The sequence below is a fragment of the Ovis aries genome, chromosome X (assembly GCF_016772045.2).
Source record: "Ovis aries strain OAR_USU_Benz2616 breed Rambouillet chromosome X, ARS-UI_Ramb_v3.0, whole genome shotgun sequence".
In the NCBI taxonomy this organism is placed as follows: domain Eukaryota; kingdom Metazoa; phylum Chordata; class Mammalia; order Artiodactyla; family Bovidae; genus Ovis; species Ovis aries.
In genome coordinates, this window is record NC_056080.1 from 65306219 (window position 1) to 65329123 (window position 22905).

Consider the following 22905-nt stretch of genomic DNA (forward strand, 5'->3'; position numbering starts at 1 on the left):
GGTTGAAGATTGAGAATGATCATAAAACATGAAAACAGAAAAGAGTATGTGTGTATGTATGTGAGAGAGAGAGCAGCGGTGTGGGGACAACATATATTTCAATACTGCTGTAGCATGAAATATTTGAACAGTGGCAAAAATAAAAATAAACAACCCCTCACCAGCAACAAAATGAATCTGGAAAGGCAAATAGTGGTTAGATCATTATGGAGAGCATGTGTGTCACTTTAAGGATTTTGCATTTTATCCTCGAGTACTGATTTCCAAACTGCATTCTCCTAAGTCCTAGGGTTCTGCAGAGAGCAATGCAGTTGGAAGCAGGAGTAGAGGGGACTAAAGGAAAGGTAAGTGAACCACGTTCTGGGGCCCCAGGAATACTTTCAACCCAACAACTCAGCATTTTATGTTGTATCAAATATTTAGAAAATGCTTACTTGGTACCACTTATGCGCTAGATACTACCATATGCTAGAGATACAAAGATAGATATGATCCTTGGAGAAAATGACATTTGACATTGAGTCTTGCTAGAAGGCTGAATAGGAGTTACTCTGGCAAGCTGAAGGTAAAGGTAAGGAAGAAGTTGTTCCAGACAAAAAATAGCATAGAAAAAGACTCATGAGCAACAGAAAACCAGGTAGATCTAGGAATAATAAAGAGTCCTTTATAGCAGGAGCATGGGGTGTAAAAGGACAATGATGAGAAATGACACTGAAGACAAGGGACCAGATCATAAAGAGCCTTGTAAGTCTTGTTAAGAAAGTTGGTAATGGGAAGCCCTTGCAGAGTTGTAATCGGGGGAATAATACATCCATATCTTTATCTTAAAAAGAACATATTTGAGTTGCTGAAAGAATAAACCGATATACTATAGTTGACCTACACTGAAGACGAGGAGAGCACTTAAAAAGTAACGCAAGAAAGAGATGCTGATTACTTAGATTAGGATCATGACATTGGTACTAGATAAACTTGATGGATTTCTGAATTATTTAGAGGGTAAAGAAATCAGAACTTGTTAACTGACTGAATGTAGGAGATGAGAGAGGGGGAGATATTGAGAATGTTATTTGTGTAACTGTGAGAAAAGTGTACCATTTACTGACATAGGCAAATAGGGAGAAAAGCAGGCATGAGTGATGTAGAACTAGGAGGGTACAACTGATTACTTTTAGACATTCTGAATTTAAAGTGCAGAAGTCATTAGCATAGAAAGAGATGAGATGGGTCAAGGAGAATGTATAGAAAATAAGAAAAAAGGACCTAGAATATAACCTTCAGAAATTTTAACCTATAAGAAATGGGCAGGTGAAGAAAAACCTGGGGGTGGGAGTAAGGGGTTCTTGTCTTATAGCTTATATTTCCTCTATGGTATAGGAGGTGAGGTCATCTACTGAGAGGGGAGAAGTGAGGAGGCAGGAAAAGGGAAAAGGTTAGCAATGAGAGGCGGCTGAGATACAGTAACAAATATTCTGAGTAAGAAGAGCAGTGGCCTATGGACAAAACTCCCAGGAACACCAACAGTTAAAAGGCAAACAGAAGAGAAAGCCCAGAAAGAGAAATAATAAAATTTAGGTTGAAGGAGATCTAAAAATGTATTGTCTCACAGAAGACACAGGAGTTAAGAGTTTCAGGAACAAACAATAAGTAAAACAGAAAGACCCACTAAGAAGTGGATTGAAAAATATTTACTGAGTTTGGCAATAACTTAAGCAAAAGCACTTTCAAAGGAATAATAAGCTAGTTGTAAAGGACATCAGAATGAATGGAATATAAATAAGTGGAAGTTTGGATAAGAAAGGAAGAGTAGGATAACTAGAGGATGATGAAGATGTCAATTTACTAAAAATCAGAACCAACAGAGAAGAGTTTAAAGATGACAGGAAAGAGCAGGTTTCTAGGAAGGGTGGGGAAAAGGATAGGATCAACCATCAGAAGGGAGAGTTGGTGCTGAAGAGGAGAAAAAGCAACTGCTCTGAGACTAAAGAAAAAGAGGTAAAAATGGGTTGAAGATATAAATAAGAATGTAGTTGGGGTTTGGGAAATTGACAAAGATCAGAACATTAAGATTATCCAGCATGAAATAGCAGGCCAAAAATGAGGCTGAAAATAAGCAGTAGGGTTGTTGAGAAAAATGAAAATGCTGACTAATAATAAGAACAAGGACTAACAGGAAGCAGCATGGGCCTAGTTGAGTTGGAAACTGTGGATTTACAGCACTACTGCTATGCTCACTTGTTTGATTTTTTTTTTCCTAGAAAATTTTAGCAAGGCAGGTATAGGATCAGAAAATAAGAAAGGTGATCTGGAGCTATGATTTTCCTGTGTGGGTGTAGCAGAAGTATGGTGCACTGGTGATTAAGATATTTAGATGACCAACTGAAAGGTAAGGAAGGATATTGTCATTGCTCAGTTGCTAAGTTGTGTCCAACTCTTTTGTGACCCATGGACTGTAGCCCATCACGCTCCACTGTCCATAGTATTTCCCAGGCAAGAATACTGGAGTCAGTTGCCACTTCCTTCTCCAAGGAATCTTCGTGACCCAGGGATTGAACCTGTGCCTTCTGCATTGGCAGGCGGATTCTTTACCACTGAGCCAACAGGGAAGCCAGGGAAGGACAGACTAGGAGAAAATAGACAAAAGTGTAACTGGGGGATGGGGCGGGGAGAGAAAACTGAAACAGTATGTAATTATGACTGGAGATGGGGACTTTTGGCATTGGAATATCTGAGGTAAAATAATTCTAATGTTTGGTCCTCAAAGTGAGTAGAGTAGTGGTAGAAGGAAAAGTCACTAGGGTTATGGATATCCAAGAATTCTGAGGCTAAAATATTAGATGGCACTTACTGTGATGTTGAAATCTATCACTATGGCAGGAACTGAGGAAGAAGAGGAGGCTTTAAGCCAAGTCTCAAAGTCTCGAATGAATGAACAAGAGTAACCAGGAGACTAATATAGCCAGATGGCACAAGCTTCAAAGGGGAGCAAGTTTTCTCATGGAAGGAGAGTAATGGTCTTTTATATAATGTTCGTTATGTACTAAATACCTCAGAGATATTGCAGGTTTGGTTCCAGACCACTGAAATAAAGTGAATATCAGGATAAAGCAAGTCACACAAATTTTTAGCTTCCCAGTCTATATGTAAAAGTTATGCTTATACAAAATACACTTATGGTTACCAAAAGGGATGACAGGGTAGAGGGGGGGATAAACTATTAGGAGTATGAGATCAATATATACACATTACTATATATGAAATAGGTAAACAAGGGAACTACACTCAATATCTTATAGCAACCTATAATGGAAAAGAATCTGAAAAAGAATATATCTGTTACACACATATATACGACTGAATCACTTTGGTGTACATTTGAAACTAACATAACATTGCAAATTAACTATACCTCAAGTAAAAAATAAATAAAATTAAAAAAGAGTTACGTTTACACTATGCTTTAATTTATTGTGTGCAACAGTATTGTATCTAAAAACACAATGTGAATGCCTCAGTTAAAAATACTTTATTATTATTAAAAATGCTAACCATCATCTGAGCCTTCAACAAGTCATAGTAGTAACATCAAAGATCACTGATCCCAGATTGCTATAACAAATACAGTAATAATGAAAAGCTTGAAGTTTTGCTAGAATTATAAAATGTGACAGACACATGAAGAGAGCAAAGGCTCTTGGAAAAATGGTACCAATAGACTTGCTTGACACAAGGTTGCCATAGACCTTCAATTTGTAAAAAAAAAAAAAAAAAGAAAAGAAAAAAAAACACAGAATCTGCAAAGAACAATAAAGTGAAGCACAATAAAATGAAGTATGCATATATGTTGATAAAAAAGACTATCTTTATGACCACATACGATGCCAAGTATAAGAAGGTTTAGAAAATACAAAGGATTATTTTTCTATATAGAATCAGTTCCAATGGAGGTTGGGATTGAAATGGAGACATATTGGAGGAGCTTCACAGGAGGCTGTGTTGCTGTGCTGTGCTAAACGACTTCAGTCGTGTCTGACTCTTTGCGACCGCATGGCCTGTAGTCCACAAGGCTCCTCTGTCCATGGGATTTCCCAGGCAAGAATACTGGGGTGGGTTGCCATTTCCTCCTCCAGGCGATCTTCCCGACCCAGGGATCAAACCCGTGTCTCCTACATTAGCTGGCAGATTCTTTACCACAGAGCCACCTGGGAAACCCTTCACAGGAAGAACTAGTATCATATTGGATAGCGTTTTGGGGGAGTCAAAAGTCACCTGGAGTTTTCTACTCTAGGAGACTAGTATAATAGTGATATCATTGAGAGAGTTGGGAGAGGTAAAAGGGTGGGAAGGAGACAAAAAAGGTCAGTTTTGCATTTAAAGCATAAGCTACAAAGATCCTTTATATATATTAGGGCTAGAATTCTTAACATGTTTATAGAACTTAGCCCAGTGTTTTGCATAAAGCAGATAACCTCAAAATTTAAGTTAATTTCTAGGAGAAAAAAAAAAAGGTTTTGAACATTCTCTAAAGAAGTAATAGTTGGAGCCATGAAAGAAATTTATTATGAAGGAGGCAGCCCTAGTGAACACATGCAGGGTGTAAATACAGAAATAACAAGTGTACAAGACTAAGTATACAACCATTAGGAGGATATGAGAAGAAAGAAATATTAGCAGAAAAAGCATAGAAGGAATACTCAGAACAAAAACAGAGATAATCAGGAGGCTATAATATATCATGGTGAAAAGAAATGAGTTTCCAGAAATAAGAAGTGGTTAAGAGTGGTTAAACATTTGCTCATAAGTAAGATTAATAGCAGAACCAAGTTTATAACATACATTTTTAAACCTAACAAAATACTTCATAAAGAATAAAGTCATCATTTACTGGCCCAAATCAGACATTTTAATATAAAGTTTTTAGATGTTGGGAATAAGAATACATACCTTGAACCACGACATCTGGCTTTGGTACAGTAGAAAACCTACGATTTAGGGGATCAATTTCTCCAGGAGCTAAAAATCCCTAAAGAAAATCCATAAAAAGACAGATTATTATATCTCCAAAGAAAGCTAATATTGGAGGAGAAATAACATACCAGTGGCAGAAATGCGTACCATAACATGTGAGAGGCAAGTACGGAAAGAAAGCAAATACCTTTACTGTATGAAAGTGTTTAAACTCCTGAATTCACATCCAAATTAAATTTTGTCTGGAGTTAATTTCTAGTGGCTGCCACAAATTCTTTTTTGGAAATAGATGGGGTATAAAAGATAAACAGAAAGTTTTCTAGTTATAACTTCATTTTCTCTGCATGCACATGATTATACAATCAGACCACAATGCTTATAATCAATAATTTCAGTCATCAGTCCTGTTGCTTTCACATTTACTCATATGCACTCTATGCTTTCTTTTCAGCAGATATCTTTGACTTGACCTGAGTCTCTGTCTTTGATGAAATAGGATGAACTCATCCACTTAGCCCTTAAGAATATCATTTATCTCCTCATTTTTAATAGCATTTAATTTATTCTAATTGAATGAGAAAGTCACCAAGTAAAGATTTTAAACAAATCATTCTGCCCATTATTGCTACATTTATAATAATGTCAACCAAAGATAAACCTTTATGCTGTACACCTGAAACTCATAGTGATCTATGTCAATTATACCTCAAACCTGGGACAAACAAAACAAAAACAGCTGTAGATAATACACAAGTTACTTATAAATAAGTCAAAGAGTCTGGCTCAGAAAGGAAAGCTAAGTCCCACCCTAGATCCTCTAGGAGAGTGGTCCCCAACCTTTTTGGTACCAGGGACTGGTTTCATGGAAGACAGTTTTTCTACAGACTAGGGTGAGGGGCATGGTTTTAGGATGACTCAAATGCATTACATTTATTGGGGCTTCCCTTGTGGCTCAGCTTGTTAAGAATCTGCCTGCAATGTGGGAAACCTCGGTTTGATCCCTGGGTTGGGAAGATTCCCCTGGAGAAGGGAAAGGCTACCCACTCCAGTATTCTGTCCTGGAGAATTCCATTGACTATATAGTCCATGGGGTTGCAAAGAGTCGGACACAACTTTTACTTTCACTTATTTCTATTGGTATTACATCAGTTTCACCTCAGATCATCAGGCATTAGATCTTGGAGGTACAGGATCCCTGCTCTAGGATTATAGGGTTATAAGAAGAGGTGGCAAGAATACACAGAAGAACTGTACAAAAAAGATCTTCATGACCCAGATAATCACGATGGTGTGATCACTCATCTAGAGCCAGATATCCTGGATGTAAAGTCAAGTGGGCCTTAGAAAGCATCACTACGAACAAAGCTAGTGGAGGTGATGGAATTCCAGTGGAGCTATTTCAAATCCTGAAAGATGATGCTGTGAAAGTGCTGCACTCAATATGCCAGCAAATTTGGAAAACTCAGCAGTGGCCACAGGACTGGAAAAGGTCAATTTTCATTCCAATCCCAAAGAAAGGCAAGGCCAAAGAATGCTTAAACTACTGCACAATTGCACTCATCCCACATCCTAGTAAAGTAATGCTCAAAATTCTCCAAGCCACGCTTCAGCAATACATGAACTGTGAACTTCCTGATGTTCAAGCTGGTTTTAGAAAAGGCAGAGGAACCAGAGATCAAATTGACAACATCCGCTGGATCATGGAAAAAGCAAGAGAGTTCCAGAAAAACATCTATTTCTGCTTTATGGACTATGCCAAAGCCTTTGACTGTGTGGATCACAATAAACTGTGGAAGATTCTGAAAGAGATGGGAATATCAGAACACCTGACCAGCCTCTTGAGAAATCTGTATGCAGGTCAGGAAGCAACAGTTAGAAATGGACATGGAACAACAGACTGGTTCCAAATAGGAAAAGGAGGACGTCAAGGCTGTATATTGTCAAACTGCTTATTTAACTTCTATGCCGAGATATCATGAAAAATGCTGGACTGGAAGAAACACAAGCTGGAATCAAGATTGCCAGGAGAAATATCAATAACCTCAGATATGCAGATGACACCACCCTTATGGCAGAAAGTGAAGAGGAACTAAAAAGCCTCTTGATGAAAGTGAAAGAGGAGAGTGAAAAAGTTGGCTTAAGGCTCAACATTCAGAAAACAAAGATATGGCATCCGGTCCCATCACTTCATGGGAAATAGATGGGAAACAGTGGAAACAGTGTCAGACTTTATTTTTGGGGGCTCCAAAATCACTGCAGATGGTGATTGCAGCCATGAAATTAAAAGATGCTTACTCCTTGGAAGAAAAGTTATGACCAACCTAGATAGCATATTCAAAAGCAGAGACATTACTTTGCCAACTAAGGTCCGTCTAGTCAAGGCTATGGTTTTTCCTGTGGTCATGTATGGTTGTGAGAGCTGGACTGTGAAGAAGGCTGAGCACCAAAGAATTGATGCTTTTGAACTGTGGTGTTGGAGAAGACTCTCGAGAGTCCCTTGGACTCCAAGAAGATCCAACCAGGCCATTCTAAAGGAGATCAACCCTGGGATTTCTTTGGAAGGAATGATGCTAAAACTGAAACTCCAGTACTTTGGCCACCTCATGTGAAGAGTTAACTCATTGGAAAAGACTCTGATGCTGGGAGGGATTGGGGGCAGGAGGAAAAGGGGACAACAGAGGATGAGATGGCTGGATGGCATCACTGACTCGATGGACGTGAGTCTGAGTGAGCTCTGGGAGTTGGTGATGGACAGGGAGGCCTGGCGTGCTGCGATTCATGGGGTTGCAGAGAGTTGGACACGACTGGGCGACTGAACTGGAGTGAATCCTATAATGCCTGGGTTATAGCTTATATGATAACCTTTAATGGGGAAGTAGATTTGTCAACAATTCTGGAAGACTCTGAGAAAGGGAAAGCTTCTTATGGCTCAAAATGTCACAAATAAGCTGAACATAAAGTAAGAAATTCCTAAGTGCTTCGTTAAGAACTGTATCAGCAGAGTTTAATGTAAAGAACTTATAAAGGGCCCCTTATCAACAAACAAACAAAACACTATGATGCTCATAAACACTTGTCATGGTGCCTAAAATTTTCTCATCAGTTTATTCAATTAAAGAATGAAACATGTTGCTTGGAAAAGTTAGCACTTAACTCCATTAAGTCATTACAGAAAAAAAGTGAAAGTGTTAGTCACGCAGTTGTGTCTGACTTTTTGTGACCCCATGGACTATAGCCCACCAGGCTTCTCTGTCCATGAAATTCTCCAGGCAAGAATACTCAAGTGGGCAGCCATTCCCTTCTCCAGGGGATCTTTGTAACCCAGGAATTGAATCCGGGTCTCTTGTATCGCAGGCAGATTCTTTACCATCTGAGCCACCAGGGATAAATCATTACTATCCAAGAACAATTACGTTCACAGTCACCAGACAAGGCACCACGGGGCATTTCCAGCCTGATCTCAGAGCAACTTCAAGTACAGTACCAGGGTAGGAAGCCCTGGGCAAGCATGAGGGACACGGTTACCAGGGGGAAAGATTTTTTTTTTAGGGGGAAAGATTTTTGCCAAGGATTGGCCATGTTCCCACTCTGGAAGTGGAGGAAGTTTTGTAATTAAGGCAGAACACAAAAGGCTACTCACAAATATTGTTGTTTAGTCGCTGAGGCGTGTCTGACTCTTTTGCAACCCATGGATTGTAGCCTGCCAGGCTCCTCTGTCCATGGGTTTTCCCAGGCAAGAATACTGGAGTGGGTTGCATTTCCTTCTCCAGGGAACCTTCCTGACCCAGGAATTGAACCTCAGTCTCCTGCACTGGCAGGCAGATTCTTATGACTGAGCCACCAGGGAAACTTGCACTCACTAATGAGTTCCTGACAAATCTGTTTGTTATGGTGACTGAAGCAGAAAAGTAGAAGAGCCTTGAAGTTTCCCCTTACCTCTGCCATCAAGCTTCCTAAAATGTATAGAGACTGTCCCCACATATGAGGCAGTTTGCCCATGGGGACTCGGTCCACAGTGTGAGGATTTTTATATTCTTCATCAACCTAAATTACAAAAGATAACAAGATAATGCAAAAGAAGGTTTAAGATACTAGACAACAAAAAGGGCGAGTCTAGACTGTGATTCATATTCTATAAAACAGTCACATATGCAATACACTACAAAGTCAAGCACTATGATAGCAGTCTAGGACAGTACTTCTCTAACTGTATGCACCACCTGAGGTCTGGTCCAAAGGCAGATTCTGACTGAGTAGATGTGGGGGAAGGCCTGAAATCTGCATTTATAACAAGCTCTCAGGTGATGCTGCTGATGTTTCTAGGAGCTTAGTCCATTCAACCCCACTAGCATGGAAGACTGCATCTCTCCCCCAGCTAATGTTCTGCAATGGGAGACAAGGAACAATGGTAATCACAACTGGCATTTTGAGAAAATGGAGACATACTTCATTTTCCAAGCCTGATCTACTCTATTAATCACAGATGACTATATCACAGCAGAAAATATAAAATACTGAGCGTTTACACAGAACTTCACTCTAGTTCAGCCTACTGATCTCCATGCCATTCTCAACTTTAAAGTTTGATTAAAAAAATAATCTCTGAATAATTTATTTAAAAAAATTGAGATGTAGCTGACATATAAAAAGGCCATATGTATTTAGCATATGCATCTTGATAAGTTTAAGGATAAATATACACCCATGAAACTACCATTGAAAGGTTTGGTCTTGCCCTCATCTCACTCAGCAATGGTACCATAAACAGGCCTGCTTTAAAACTTTATTTTCAAAGGAATAAAATAATATTTTATTGTCCTATACCTAAAGACAGACTCTAGAACATTAAAATCAAAAGATTAAAATTCATTTGAGTCAGACAAGGCAGTCCTTTTGAGGTACTGCTTCTCTTCCCCCAGCTCCATATTAGGGCACTGTCCAGCTCACCTTGTCAGGAGGAACACTGTACAACTCTGGCAGAAGTGGGACTCCATTTTTGCCCTTGATGAGGACTGCTTCAAGAGCCTCTCTGTATTCTTGAACCTGTAGATAAAAGAAAAGAACAAAGTTTATAGAGAATTACCTTTGGGGAGCTAGAAGAGGGTTGTAGCCAAAGAAGATTCTATTGTAAAGGAATGTATTCACCTAGAGAAAGGGAGAAGAAAGGGAAGTAGCATTTACTAAATGCTTATTAGAGGTCAGATATTATGCTAGGAGTTTTGCATATGTTAATGGATTTAATAACCATCCAGGTATGTGTAATTAAAGCCTATTTACAGGGAAATTAAGGCTCAAGGAAGTTATGAGCTTGTGGAAGATGACACAGCCAGTGCAAGGTTGAGTCCAGATTTGAGTCCAAGTCAACCTGCCTCCATGGGTCTACTTTTATCCACTATGTACTAACCTAAGTACAGCTTATTGACTGTACATGTAATTGCTTTTAAAACTGTTTTGTTTCTGCTAAATTAAGTTTCTATTATGATCAAGTTTACATTTTTTGCTTAACAATTTGCTGTAGATTAGTAATACATAAAAAGTAAAAAAACCCACTATAATTTATGGTGGAAAAAATATACAGTCAGTTCTGCTGTAATAGTTGTTTTGAAAGCACAAATGTGTTCCAATGCATTTGATATATTAGTGAACGATTTGAGCATAACATAAATTTCATATCTGCTTATGCACAATTTCAACTTGAGAATGCACTCAGCTGAAAGGAGTCTTGTAAGAATACACAACACACACACACATATACACACCTCAGGAGAACCGTGAAACACAATCCACATGTGGTGTTATAACTTTCCATCCAATTTTAAGTAACTCTCCTTCTACAACTCTCCAGCTGCGCTTATGGTCACTTTGGCTAATTGGCTCTGTGCCTTTCCTTCTACTTAATTTCCCCCTCTGTTCCCTCCTCGGCTTATTTTTATTCTTCTTCTCTGCTTAATATTCTTTTTTTCCCCTCTTAAACTATCTCTTGACCTATGGCTCAGTTGGTAAAGAATCCGCCTGCAATGCAGGAGACCCTGGTTCGATTCCTGGGTTGGGAAGATGCCCTGGAAAAGGAATAGGCTACCAACTCCAGTGTTCTTGGGCTTCCCTTGTGGCTCAGCTGGTAAAGAATCTGCCTGCAATGCAGGAGACCTGGGTTTGATCCCTGGGTTGGGAAGATCCCCTGGAGAAGGGAAAGGCTACCCACTCCAGTATTCTGGCCTGGAGTATAGTCCATGGGGCGGCAGAGTCAGACACAACTGTGTGACTTTCACTTTCACGCTCTCTCTCTTTTCTTCTCTTCCTCTGGCACATGGAGTAGCAAGCGTGGGAGCCCTGTGAGGTGCACATACTCACAAGCAAACTTCAGCTGTTTTTCAAGTACAAGGGCTATATCTTTGTGGTATTTATGTATTTCTTAAACATTTAACATGTATAAAGCTGTGGTACTGCTTTTTCAATTATGAGAAAACCAAACACTAAAAATTATATTTGAAATATGAAACAAGTTAATCCAAAATTTTAATAATAATATTAAATTTAATAAATATTTTAATAGTAGCATATTATTTTATATGCATGATCTCTAACTTAACATTTCCTTCTTGTTGAACATTTAAATTATCACCAGACTTAATTTGTATGAATGTAATAGTGATGAGCAGAATTGTATGTAAATGTATGCTATTTGCAAAATAGTTTTCTCAGAATATAATTTTTGAAATAGGAATGAATGAATGCTTTAAAGCCACTAATGTCTATTTGTGGTACTGTTTTTATTAGGTTCCTATCATTTTGTATATATTTCTGAGAAACTTTTTAAGTGTTGGTCCCAGACCATATTTTCCCACAAACCCTAGTTTTTACTTCTTGAATATGCAGAGCATGGTAATTTTTAGGTAACATATGTGTCTCATTATAGCCAAACTGACTGTACCTTGCACTTATCACGTCTTCATCTGTGGAATTCAAAGAATTTTAGTGCTATACAGTTCTTCAATGAAGAGAGAAAAATTATTCTCATCATATGTACAGACATATCTTGTTTTATTATACTTTATTATGCTTCACAGATACTGCGTTTTTTTTGTGTGTTTGTTTTTACAAACTGAAGGTTTGTAGCAACCCTGCATTGCTCAAGTCTACTGGCACCATTTTTTCAACAGCATGTGCTCATTTTGTGTCTGTGTGTCATGTTTTTTGGGATTCTCACAGTATCTCAAAGCATGTAAAAGCAAAAGATTATGACCTATAGAAGGCTCAGATGATGCTTATTATTTTTTAGCAATAACCTATTTCTAATTAAGGTATATACATTGTTTTTTCTTTTAGCCATAAAATGCTATTATACACTTAATAGAATGTAGGATAAACATAACTTTTATAAGTACTGCGACATATTTGCAGTCTTTATGCTGGTCTGGAACTGAACCTGCGAATCTCTGAGGTATGCCTGCACAGAGAAACTAAAGAAGTCAATGACAGTACCTAGGCTACTCAGTGGTCAAGGGTTTAAAAAACCTAAATGTGTTTATACTCAGTTGGCACATTTAACAAATAAATCTTTCTTTGAGCAAGTACAGTTTTTGATAAGTTATTTTGTAGAATTTGAAAAGGACTGAAAAAATGGTAGAATCAAAATAGGGTGGTCAAGATATGGCAGGTATTTCTATTATTGTTTTTCTTGCTCAAAAAAATATACTCTATAATTTACTAAAGCTTAGAGAAATAACCCTTTGTGCCCCTGAAACTTTGGTGTAACTCTATTATTTAAACTCACATTGGTAATTGCAGACTACTATTGGCCAAAACATTCAAATTACACAAAGCTGTATTTTATGTAACTGAGTAAAATGAATTCCAAATGTGTTGTTTTTACATCCAAGTTTAGAACACAGCCAATTTGCAGAATGCCTGACATTAAAGTTACTTGATTAAATTGTCTAGTCTCACTGTTTTCCAACAATGGTTTCTGAACTACTTTATTTGTATAGCTAAAAAAGCAATGATGACTGTGTTTTGGGGGGTGAGGACAGGGTATAACTGGGTTGCTGTTTTGTTTGGTTTGCTTAAGTCAGAACATCATTTCCAAGATTTGTTTTTTAAAAAGACATATAAAGTCAGGAGGTAAATTCAAGTATTTCTGATGACTAAGGCAAATAGACAGGGCTTGCTATTCTGCTTTCTATATTTACTAAAAGTCAAGTCTGAGTCATAGCAATATCTAGGTCTTCTAACTCTTGTTTTTAAACACTATTTTGTATTGGGGTATACAGCTGGTTAACAATATTGTGATATTTCAGGTGAACAGTGAAAGGACTCAGCCATACATATACATGTACCCATTCTTCCCCAAACTATCTCCCATCCAGGCTTCCACATAACATTGAGCAGATTTCCCTGTGCTATACAGTAGGACCTTGGTTATCCATTTTAAAATATAGCAGTGTTTTTCTAGGTCTTTTAACTCTTTTTGTTGGGGGAGGAATGTAGTCAAAATTTTACTTTTTTCGATTACTTAATTTAATTGGAGGATAATTACTTTACAATATTATGATGGTTTTTGCCATACATCAATGTGAATTTGCTACAGATATTTATGTTCCCCCCATCCTGAACTCCCCTTTCACCTCCCTTCCTGCTCTGTCCCTCTGGGTTGTCCCAGAGCACTGGTTTTTGGTGCCCTGCTTCATGCATCAAACTTGCACTGTTCATCTGTTTTACATATGGTAATGTACATGTTTCAGTGCTATTCTCTAACATAGTACACTCAACTACTAGTCTCTAGGAAAGTGGTACTTAACCTTTTGGGAACCAGGGACCAGTTTTGTGGAAAAGAATTTTTCCACAGACCTAGGGGCATGTGGTGGTTTCGGGATGATTCAAGTGCATTACATTTGTTGCATACTTTATTTCTAGTATTATTACATCAGCTTTACCTTGGCTCATCAGGCATTGGATCCTGGAGGTCAGGGACTCCTGTGAAGACAACTGTGTGTCCTCCCTATTAGGAAGACTTCCATTTGGGCATAAGGTCAGCACAGTCATTAACTGAAAGAGGAAGACGTAATAACAATCTGCTGAAAAGCCCTTTCCCCAGCGCATTACCTGTTCTGCATTGCCACTAAAGACCCCATCAAGGATAAAGTATGTCCAGAACAACGGCCATTCACACTCAATGTTTTCAAACAACTTCAGCTCAGCTGGTTCATAGTACAGACGATTGGGATCCTAGTAAAGACAAGAAACAAAGTCTGTCTTATTACTCCAAGATCAGACTATATCTTTAGTTCAGAGGTATTACAACACAGTCTTTCATCACTAATAGTTTGTTTCAGAGAAGGCAGCTCACATACACACTCTCCTTCTTTAGCAAATACTGGTGGCTCAGACAGTAGAGTCCATCTGCAATGCAAGAGACCTGGCTTCAATCCCTGGGTTGGGAAGATCTCCTGGAAAAGGAAATGGCTACCCAATCCAGCATTCTTGCTTGGAGAATTCCATGGACAGAAGAGCGTGGCGGCCAACAGTTCATGGGGTCACAAAGAGTTGGACATGACTGAGTGACTAACACTTTGTCATATGGTTCTAACTAGTAGAACTAGGATAAAAATGATACTATAGGCAGAAATATGAGGAAGTGAGACTAATTTGTAATAAACTTGAGTCTGGTTTTGTACTTGTTAACTTTGAGTTAGTAGCAAAACATACAAATAAAAATGTTTAGAAGGACAGCAAGTTGGGAATCATCCTTGAAGATGTGACTCATGAAATACAAGTTATAGCTGTAGTACCTATATACAATGAATAAGCAGCCCAAGAACAGAAACTCGCTAAATCCTCAGTTTGGTGAAGGAGAACAGAAAGAGGAGAAAAATTAGGGTGGCACTGAGTTGGGGAAATTAAAATAGGAAAATAATTTCAAGAAAATGTAGTGGTAGGTAACATCAAACCTATTTTTATTGTGTTTTTTTCATGTCTATAGTGAAATCAGTAAAATCTAGTTATAGTCCATAAAACTATATAAAACTATCTATCATCCATTGTAATTTTGGATTATGATTTGAATAAAATTAAATTCATCTAAAAAAAGAGAGTAAGGACTGAGAAAATGCTACTAGATTGGTTACTCAGGAGATTATGATGATATTTCAGAGTACAATTTTAATAGATTAGTAGGGGCAGAAGTCAAAAGGCCTAAAGTATAACATGGAAGAGAGGAAGTAAACCAGAAGAATTTGAGCTCAGTAATTTAAAAAATTATAATGGCTCTCAACCAGCTGACCTGAGCTACATTGCCAATGAAAGTAATTAACAATCACTCATTCTCTTTTTAATAATACTTAATTTTCTTCATTGATATTTCCAAGGAAAATTTTTGACAAGTGGAACAAAAGAAAGTTAACTTTTCAAGATCAAGTACTGTTTAGAATTAATCAACTGCAAAAGGTGGAAGGGATCCAAAAGGATCTACTGACAAAGAGTTTTCCTTTGTAATTATTGAATATTTCAGGAGGAATACTTTGAGGCTATGTAAATATTCTGTTTCTGCTAAAATTTTCATCCAGTGATTTAAGCATCCATCAGTAGCTCTCTCCTGAAACTAAACAAGAGGTGGAAGGATGTACACTTTCCTCTATTTTATTTAATATGGAACAGCTCACAGAGAAAACCTGGCAACTAATTCCCCAAAAGGCAGCAAGCATCAGTCATTGTTACCCTGTTTAGTAATTATTTGAAGTAATATTGATGAGATACATATTTTCTCTGAATGAAGCTGCAGTTAGTAGTGACCATTCTATCTTGGACTCATTTTGGGGAAAACAAACCTACCTCTTTAGGAGTTTTATATCCATCTCGTAGAAAGCGACAACAACCATAACGACCCTGGAAATGCAGAGGAAACAAGTAAGAAGCACGTACATTGGTACAGCAATATAATGAATCAGAAATGCATCCTCTACAACAGCTACCTGTGTCAACCTTTCAACCACATAGAAATTATACCTAAAAAATAATTTTAAAAAACTCTGATATCAGTCCAGCAACAGAAACCAATTTCAGCAATGTGATTTCAAGTGAGGGCTAAGTTATAGGCTCTTCCCCAAAGCAAAGTTCTTATTTTATCTTCTCCATGGCTTTCTACCATTGGATAAGTCTATGACAGCCCAATTACGAACCTATGTGGTTCTGCTCACACAGTTCTTACAAGACCGCAGTTTTTTTGTTTTTAAAGGAAACACATTTAAAAATTTTTGAGATCATTTGAGACTTACAGAAGAGTTCCAAAAACAGTACAGAGTCCCCATATTTCCTTCAACCATGGTCCCCTATTGTTAATATCTTATATAACCACAGAACATTTTGATGTTTCTGTTGTTTAGTCGCCAAGTCATGTCCCACTCTTTTGTGGCCCAACAGGCTCTTCTGTCCATGGGATTTCCCAGGCAAGAATACTGGAGTGGGTTGCCATTTGCTTCTCCAGGGGATCTTCCTGACCCAGGAATTAAACCTGCATCTCCTGCATTGGCAGGCATATTCTTTCCCACTGAGTCATCTGGGAAGCCCATAGGACATTCACCAAGACTAAAAAACTAACCTTGGTACAACACTACTAACCAAAGTACATAACTTATTTGGATTTCACCAGACTTTTCATTAAGGCTTTTTTTCTGTTCCAGTATCCAGTTTAGGGTCCCACTGCATTTAGCTGTCATGTTTCCTTAGTCTCTTCTAATTTGTGACCATTCTTCAGTCTTTCCTTGTTTTTCATCATCTCAGCGTTTTTGAAGAGCATCTGCCAGTTATTTTGTAGCATGTCCCTGAATTTGACTTGAGGTACTGCATTCTTGGGAAGGATATCACAGAGGTGCTAGGCACTTCTCAGTGCACTGTATCACGGCATATACATGATATTACTATTACTTATTACTGGTGATGTTAACTCTGATTGCTTGGTTAAATCACTGACACAGGCCACATTCAAGGCCCACAAAGATACTAATTTTGCCTTAAAATTAGAGCCTTAAAGAAAAGAAAGGCACACATGGACATACTTGAAGCTTGGTGATGATTTCCTGTTTTGTGAGCTCCACCAACTGGTTATCCTCTACTGCAAAGGCTGGGAAGGAAATAACTGAAAGTAAACTAGCATCAACTTCTTTAGATGTTGAAGCCCGGGGGAGTATTGAATTAAGGATAGACTGAAAGAAAGGAAAGAAAGGAAGTCAAATGTAGCGCATTAGTAAGTGGCCTGGGATTATAAAACTAATAGCTTTAATTTCAAAAGATTTATGTTGAAGAAAATAATTTAAATGAAAATCTAAAAATGATTCAATAGTGAGAGCTTAGAAGACTAGCTACTTCTATAAATCATTCCTTGTCTTAATCATTCTCTCAGTGTTTCCTAATCTTGATTTTTAAGTAGCTGCCAATGGATAAAGAATATTCTAAGTATCATTTTTCTACCCATAATCCTGCTGCTCCATTAACAACTATTTAAGCATAAATATAGCTACTGGGAAGCAGGATATAGAGAGCTTAGCTCCTATATCCCCCAAATTTATCTTCTCATTTGAAAATTTTGCATTTTTAAAATTAGAAAGTAAGATTATATTCACTAGAACACCATGGGGGTCCAGTCAGGGTTTGAAGAAGATGGGAATAGCCATACTGTCAATGACAAGAACCTTTATCTTTCAATATATGAAGTAATCTTTTTTTTTTTTTCTTCTTTATTTTTATTTTTATTTTTATTTTTTTTATAACATTTTTTTTTTTAAATTTTAAAATCTTTAATTCTTACATGCATTCCCAAACATGAACCCCCCTCCCACCTCCCTCCCATAACATCTTTCTGGGTCAATATATGAAGTAATCTTAAACAAAACTGAAATATGCATTTACCATGTAAACAATCTAATTTCCAAACATCTAACCCTAATGCCAATGGGAACAAGAGAAATTCAGAACCACTATCAAGAAGAACACTCAAAATCTATCACCTCTTGTTCTCTTGGTATATTTAGAAAAGGAGATACAATAGAGGATAATTTCATACACTGTGAGGGATCCCTTTATAATGTTGGGTGAGAGAATAGGACTATGATCTCTGCTATAGCTCATGCCACATCAGGTTTATCTCTATAGGATGCTTAATAAGACATTTTTGGCACATGATAATAAATCATATTATGTATTCTCATTCAGTTCTCCTTATTCTAAAGCTGATGCTAAATTTGAGTCTGAGTAAAAATATATTTTTCTATAATATGGTCCATTATCCTCTTACCTGGCAGTGTTGTACTTCATCAGCTAGGACATGGATAACTGACTGAGGCCCACCTTTCACACCAAACAGGTCCAGTTCATCTAATGCTTCCAGGGCTGCCTTTGAAGAACAAAGGAGGAAAGGACAACTTTAGCATTATAAAGACGTATATTTCTTATCTGTCTATCCCGGTATCATATCAATGCACATGATGTCATATTAAATACGTTTAGCAGAACAGAAACTATAATAACATTCTTTATTCACAGGGGTCTCTTAGTTTTTTTTTTTTTTTTTGGTCTCCCAAATTGTCCCAGAGACATTTGAGATGGAGGTTGTAGTCATACTTTCATGATTAAAAACCCTCAACAAATTCAGTATAGAAGGAACACATGTCAACATAATAAAGGCCATATACAACAAACCCACAGCAAATTCAATGGTGAAAAATTGAAAGTTTTCCTGTAAGATAAAAGCAAGGCAAGGGTGCCCACTCTCAGCACTCTGAAGTACTACTTCAACATAGTACTGGAAGGCCTAGCTAAAGCAATTAGCCAAGAAAAAGAAATAAAAGATAGCCAAATCAGAAAGAAAGCACTGAAATTGTCATTATTTGTGGGTGATATGATCTCATATATAGAAAACCCTAGACTCAACCAACAATCTATCAGAATTAATCAACAAATTCAGTAAATTTTCATGATATAAAACAAAAATACAGAAATCAGTGGTGTTTTCTGTACAGTAATGACAAAATATCCAAAAAATAAATAAAAATATCACATTCACAATAGCATCACCAGCAATAAAATACTTAAGAATAGATTTAACTGAAGAGGTGAAAGATCTGTACAATGAAAACTACAATACTTTGATGAAAGAAATTGAAGACAAAAACAAATGAAGATATCGCCATGTACATGGATCAGAAGAATTAATATTATTAAACTGTTTATACTACCCTGTCATCTATAGATCCAATGTAATCTGTATAAAAATTCCAATGGCATTTTTCACAGGAAAAAAAAAAAACCTAAAATTTGTAAGGAATTACAAAAGACACCATATAGCCAAGGCAATTATCAAAAAGAAAAACAATGCTGAAGGCATCATACATCCTGATTTCAAACTATGCTACCAAGCTATAGTTATTAAAACAGTATGATATAGGCATTAAAGTAGACACACAAACCGATAAAACAGAATAGACAGCCCAGAAATAAATCTCTTTATTTATAGTCAGTGAATATTTTATAAGGGAACCAGGAACACTCAATGAGAAAAGGATAGTCTCTTCAACAAATGGTTTTGGAAAATTGGATAATCACACACAGAACAATGAAACTGGACCCCTATCTTACACCACACACACAAATTAACTCAAAATGGATTAACATAAGACCTGATAAACATAAAACTCCTTCACATTGGTCTTGGCAGTGATTTTTTTAGATATGACACCAAAATTATAAGCAACAAAAGCAAAAATCAATACAAGGGACTACATCAAACTAAAAAGCTTCTATACAACAAAAGAAACAGTCAAAAAGATGAAAAAGAACTGCTAAAGACAGACCCTCTAGTCACCTGTTGCAATCCAAGGTCTGTCCATGTGGTAGGCGATACCGAGGTTTTGCTGAGTCAGAGATCTTTGTTGTGTTCTTATGCACTGGCTTTTGGAACTCAAGGAAAGGCCCTTTCATTTTGGGTGAAATTCCTGTTGGTAGATTGGACCTAGACTGGTCTTTGGAGAGAGATCAAGCCCTGAGCCTTCAGAGTGGGAGCACTGACTCCAAGACCCTAGCCAACCAGAGAACTAACCCTTCAGTTCAGTTCAGTCACTCAGTTGTGTCCAACTCTTTGTGACCCCATGAATTGCAGCAGGCCAGGCTGCCCTGTCCATCACCAACTCCTGCAGTTCATCCAAACTCATGTCCATTGAGTTGGTGATACCATCCAACCATCTCATCCTCTGTCGTCCCCTTCTCCTGCCCTCAATCTTTCCCAGCATCAGGGGCTTTTCCAATGAGTCAGTTCTTCCCATCAGGTGGCCAAAGTATTGGAGTATCAGCTTCAACATCAGTCCTTCCAAAGAACACTCAGGACTGATCTCCTTTAGGATGGACTGGTTGGATCTCCTTGAAGTCCAAGGGATTCTCAAGAGTTTTCTCCAACACCACAGTTCAAAGGCATCAATTCTTCAGTGCTCAGCTTTCTTTATAGTCCAACTCTCACATCCATACATGACCACTGGAAAAACCATAGCTTTGACTAGATGGAACTCTGTTGAAAAAGTAATGTCTCTGCTTTTTAATATGCTGTCTAGGTTGGTCATAACTTTCCTTCCAAGCAGTAAGCATCTTTTAATTTCATGGCTACAGTCATCATCTGCAGTGATTTTGGAGCCCCCAAAATAAAGTCAGCTACTGTTTCCACTGTTTCCCCATCTATTTGCCATGAAGTGATGGGACTGGATGCCATGATCTTCGTTTTCTGAATGTTGAACTTTAAGCCAACTTTTTCACTCTCCTCTTTCACTTTCATCAAGAGGCTCTTTAGCTCCTCTTCACTTTCTGCCATAAGGGTGGTGTCATCTGCATATCTGAGGTTATTGACACTTCTCCCAGCAATCTTGATTCCAGCTTGTGTTTCTTCCAGTCCCGCTTTTCTCATAATGTACTCTGCATATCAATTAAATAAGCAGGATGACAATATACAGCCTTGACCTACTCCTTTTCCTATTTGGAACCAGTCTGTTGTTCCATGTCCAGTTCTAACTGTTGCTTCCTGACCTGCATATAGGTTTCTCAAGAGGCAGGTCAGGTGGTCTGATATTCCCATCTTTTCAGAATTTTCCACAGTTTATTGTGATCTACACAGTCAAGGTTTTGGCATAGTCAATAAAGCAGAAATAGATGTTTTTCTGGAACTCTCTCACTTTTTCGATGATCCAGTGGATGTTGGCAATTTGATGTCTGGTTCCTCTGCCTTTTCTAAAACCAGTTTGAACATCTGGAATTTCACAGTTCACGTATTGCTAAAGTCTGGCTTGGAGAATTTTGAGCGTTACTTTACTAGTGTGTGAGATGAGCGCAATTGTAGAGGAAGGGACAATTCCAAACTCATTCTACGAGGCCACCATCACCCTGATACCAAGATCAGATGAAGACAACATACAAAAAAGAAAACTACAGGCCAATATTACTGATGAAGATTGATGCAAAAATCTTCAACAAAATTTTAGCAAACAGGATTCAGCAACACATCAAAAAGCTCATACACCATGATCAAGTTGGGTTTATTCCAGGAATGCAACGATTTTTCAATATATGCAAATCAATCAATGTGATATACTATATTAACAAATTGAAAGATAAAAACCATATGATAATCTCAATTTGATGCAGAAAAATCCTTTGACAAAATTCAGCACCCATTTATGATTAAAACTCTTCAAAAAACGGGCATAGAAGGAACCTACCTCAACATAGTAAAGGCCTTATATGCTAAGCCCACAACAAACATTATTCTCAATGGTGAAAACTGAAAGCATTTTCCCTAAGATCAGGAACAAGACAAGGGTGTCCACTTTCACCACTATTATTCAACATAGTTCTGGAAGTCCTAGGAACAGCAATCAGAGAAGAAAAAGAAATAAAAGGAATCCAGATCAGAAAAGAACAAGTAAAGCTCTCACTGTTTGCAGATGACATGATACTGAACATAAAAAACCCTAAAGATAATATCAGAAAATTACTAGAGCTAATTAGTGAATTTAGCAAAGTTGCAGGATACAAAATCAATACACAGGAATCACTTGCATTTCTATATACTAACAATGAAAAATCAGAAAGAGAAATTAAGGAATCAATCCCATTCACCACTGCAACAAAAAGAATTAAATATCTAGGAACACACTTGCCTAATGAGACAAAAGAACTGTACACAGAAAATTATAAGACACTAATGAAAGAAATCAAAGATGACATAAACAGATGGAGAGGTATTCCATGTTCCTGGGTAGGAAAATCAATATTGTGAAAATGACTATACTACCAAATGCAATCTACAGATTCAATGTGATCCCTATAAAATTACCAATGGCATTTTTCACAGAACTAGAACAAAAAATTTCATAATTCATATGGAAACACAAAAGACCCCAAATAGCCAAAGCAGTCTTGAGAAAGAAGAATGGAGCTGGAGGAATCAACCTTCCTGACTTCAGATTATACTACAAAGCTATGGTCATCAAGACAGTATGGTACTGGCACAAAAACAGAAATATTGACCAATGGAACAAGATAGAAAGCTCAGAAATAAACCCATGCACATATGGGTACCTTATTTTTGACAAAGGATCCAAGAATATACAGTGGGGCAGAGACAGTCTCTTCAATAAATGGTGCTGGGAAAACTACAGCTATGTGTAAAAGAATGGAATTAGAACACTTCCTAACACCATACAGAAAGATAAACTCAAAATGGATTAAAGGCCTAAATATAAGACCAGAAGCTATAAAACTCTTAGAGGAAAACAGGCAGAACCCTCGATGACATAAATCAAAGCAAGATTCTCTGTGACCCACCTCCTAGAGTAACAGAAATAAAACCAAAATTAAACAAGTGGGGCCTGATGAAAGTTAAAAGCTTTTGCATAGTAAAGGAAACTG

General features: G+C 37.5%; 1 protein-coding gene across 6 annotated transcripts in view; it reads right to left on the reverse strand.

Annotated features, from left to right (window-relative positions):
- Positions 1–22905, reverse strand: part of PHKA1 (phosphorylase kinase regulatory subunit alpha 1) — a 171903-nt gene that overhangs the window by 118161 nt on the left and 30837 nt on the right. For all 6 annotated transcript variants that reach the window (XM_027963242.3, XM_027963241.3, XM_027963240.3 and 3 more), the window contains exons 7-13: positions 18254–18352; positions 17019–17165; positions 15796–15849; positions 14071–14193; positions 9916–10011; positions 8905–9012; positions 4945–5023 (exon numbers count right to left, since the gene is read on the reverse strand). In XM_027963242.3, coding sequence (XP_027819043.1) covers positions 4945–5023; positions 8905–9012; positions 9916–10011; positions 14071–14193; positions 15796–15849; positions 17019–17165; positions 18254–18352 — 706 coding nt within the window. The remainder of the gene's footprint in view (positions 1–4944; positions 5024–8904; positions 9013–9915; positions 10012–14070; positions 14194–15795; positions 15850–17018; positions 17166–18253; positions 18353–22905) is intronic.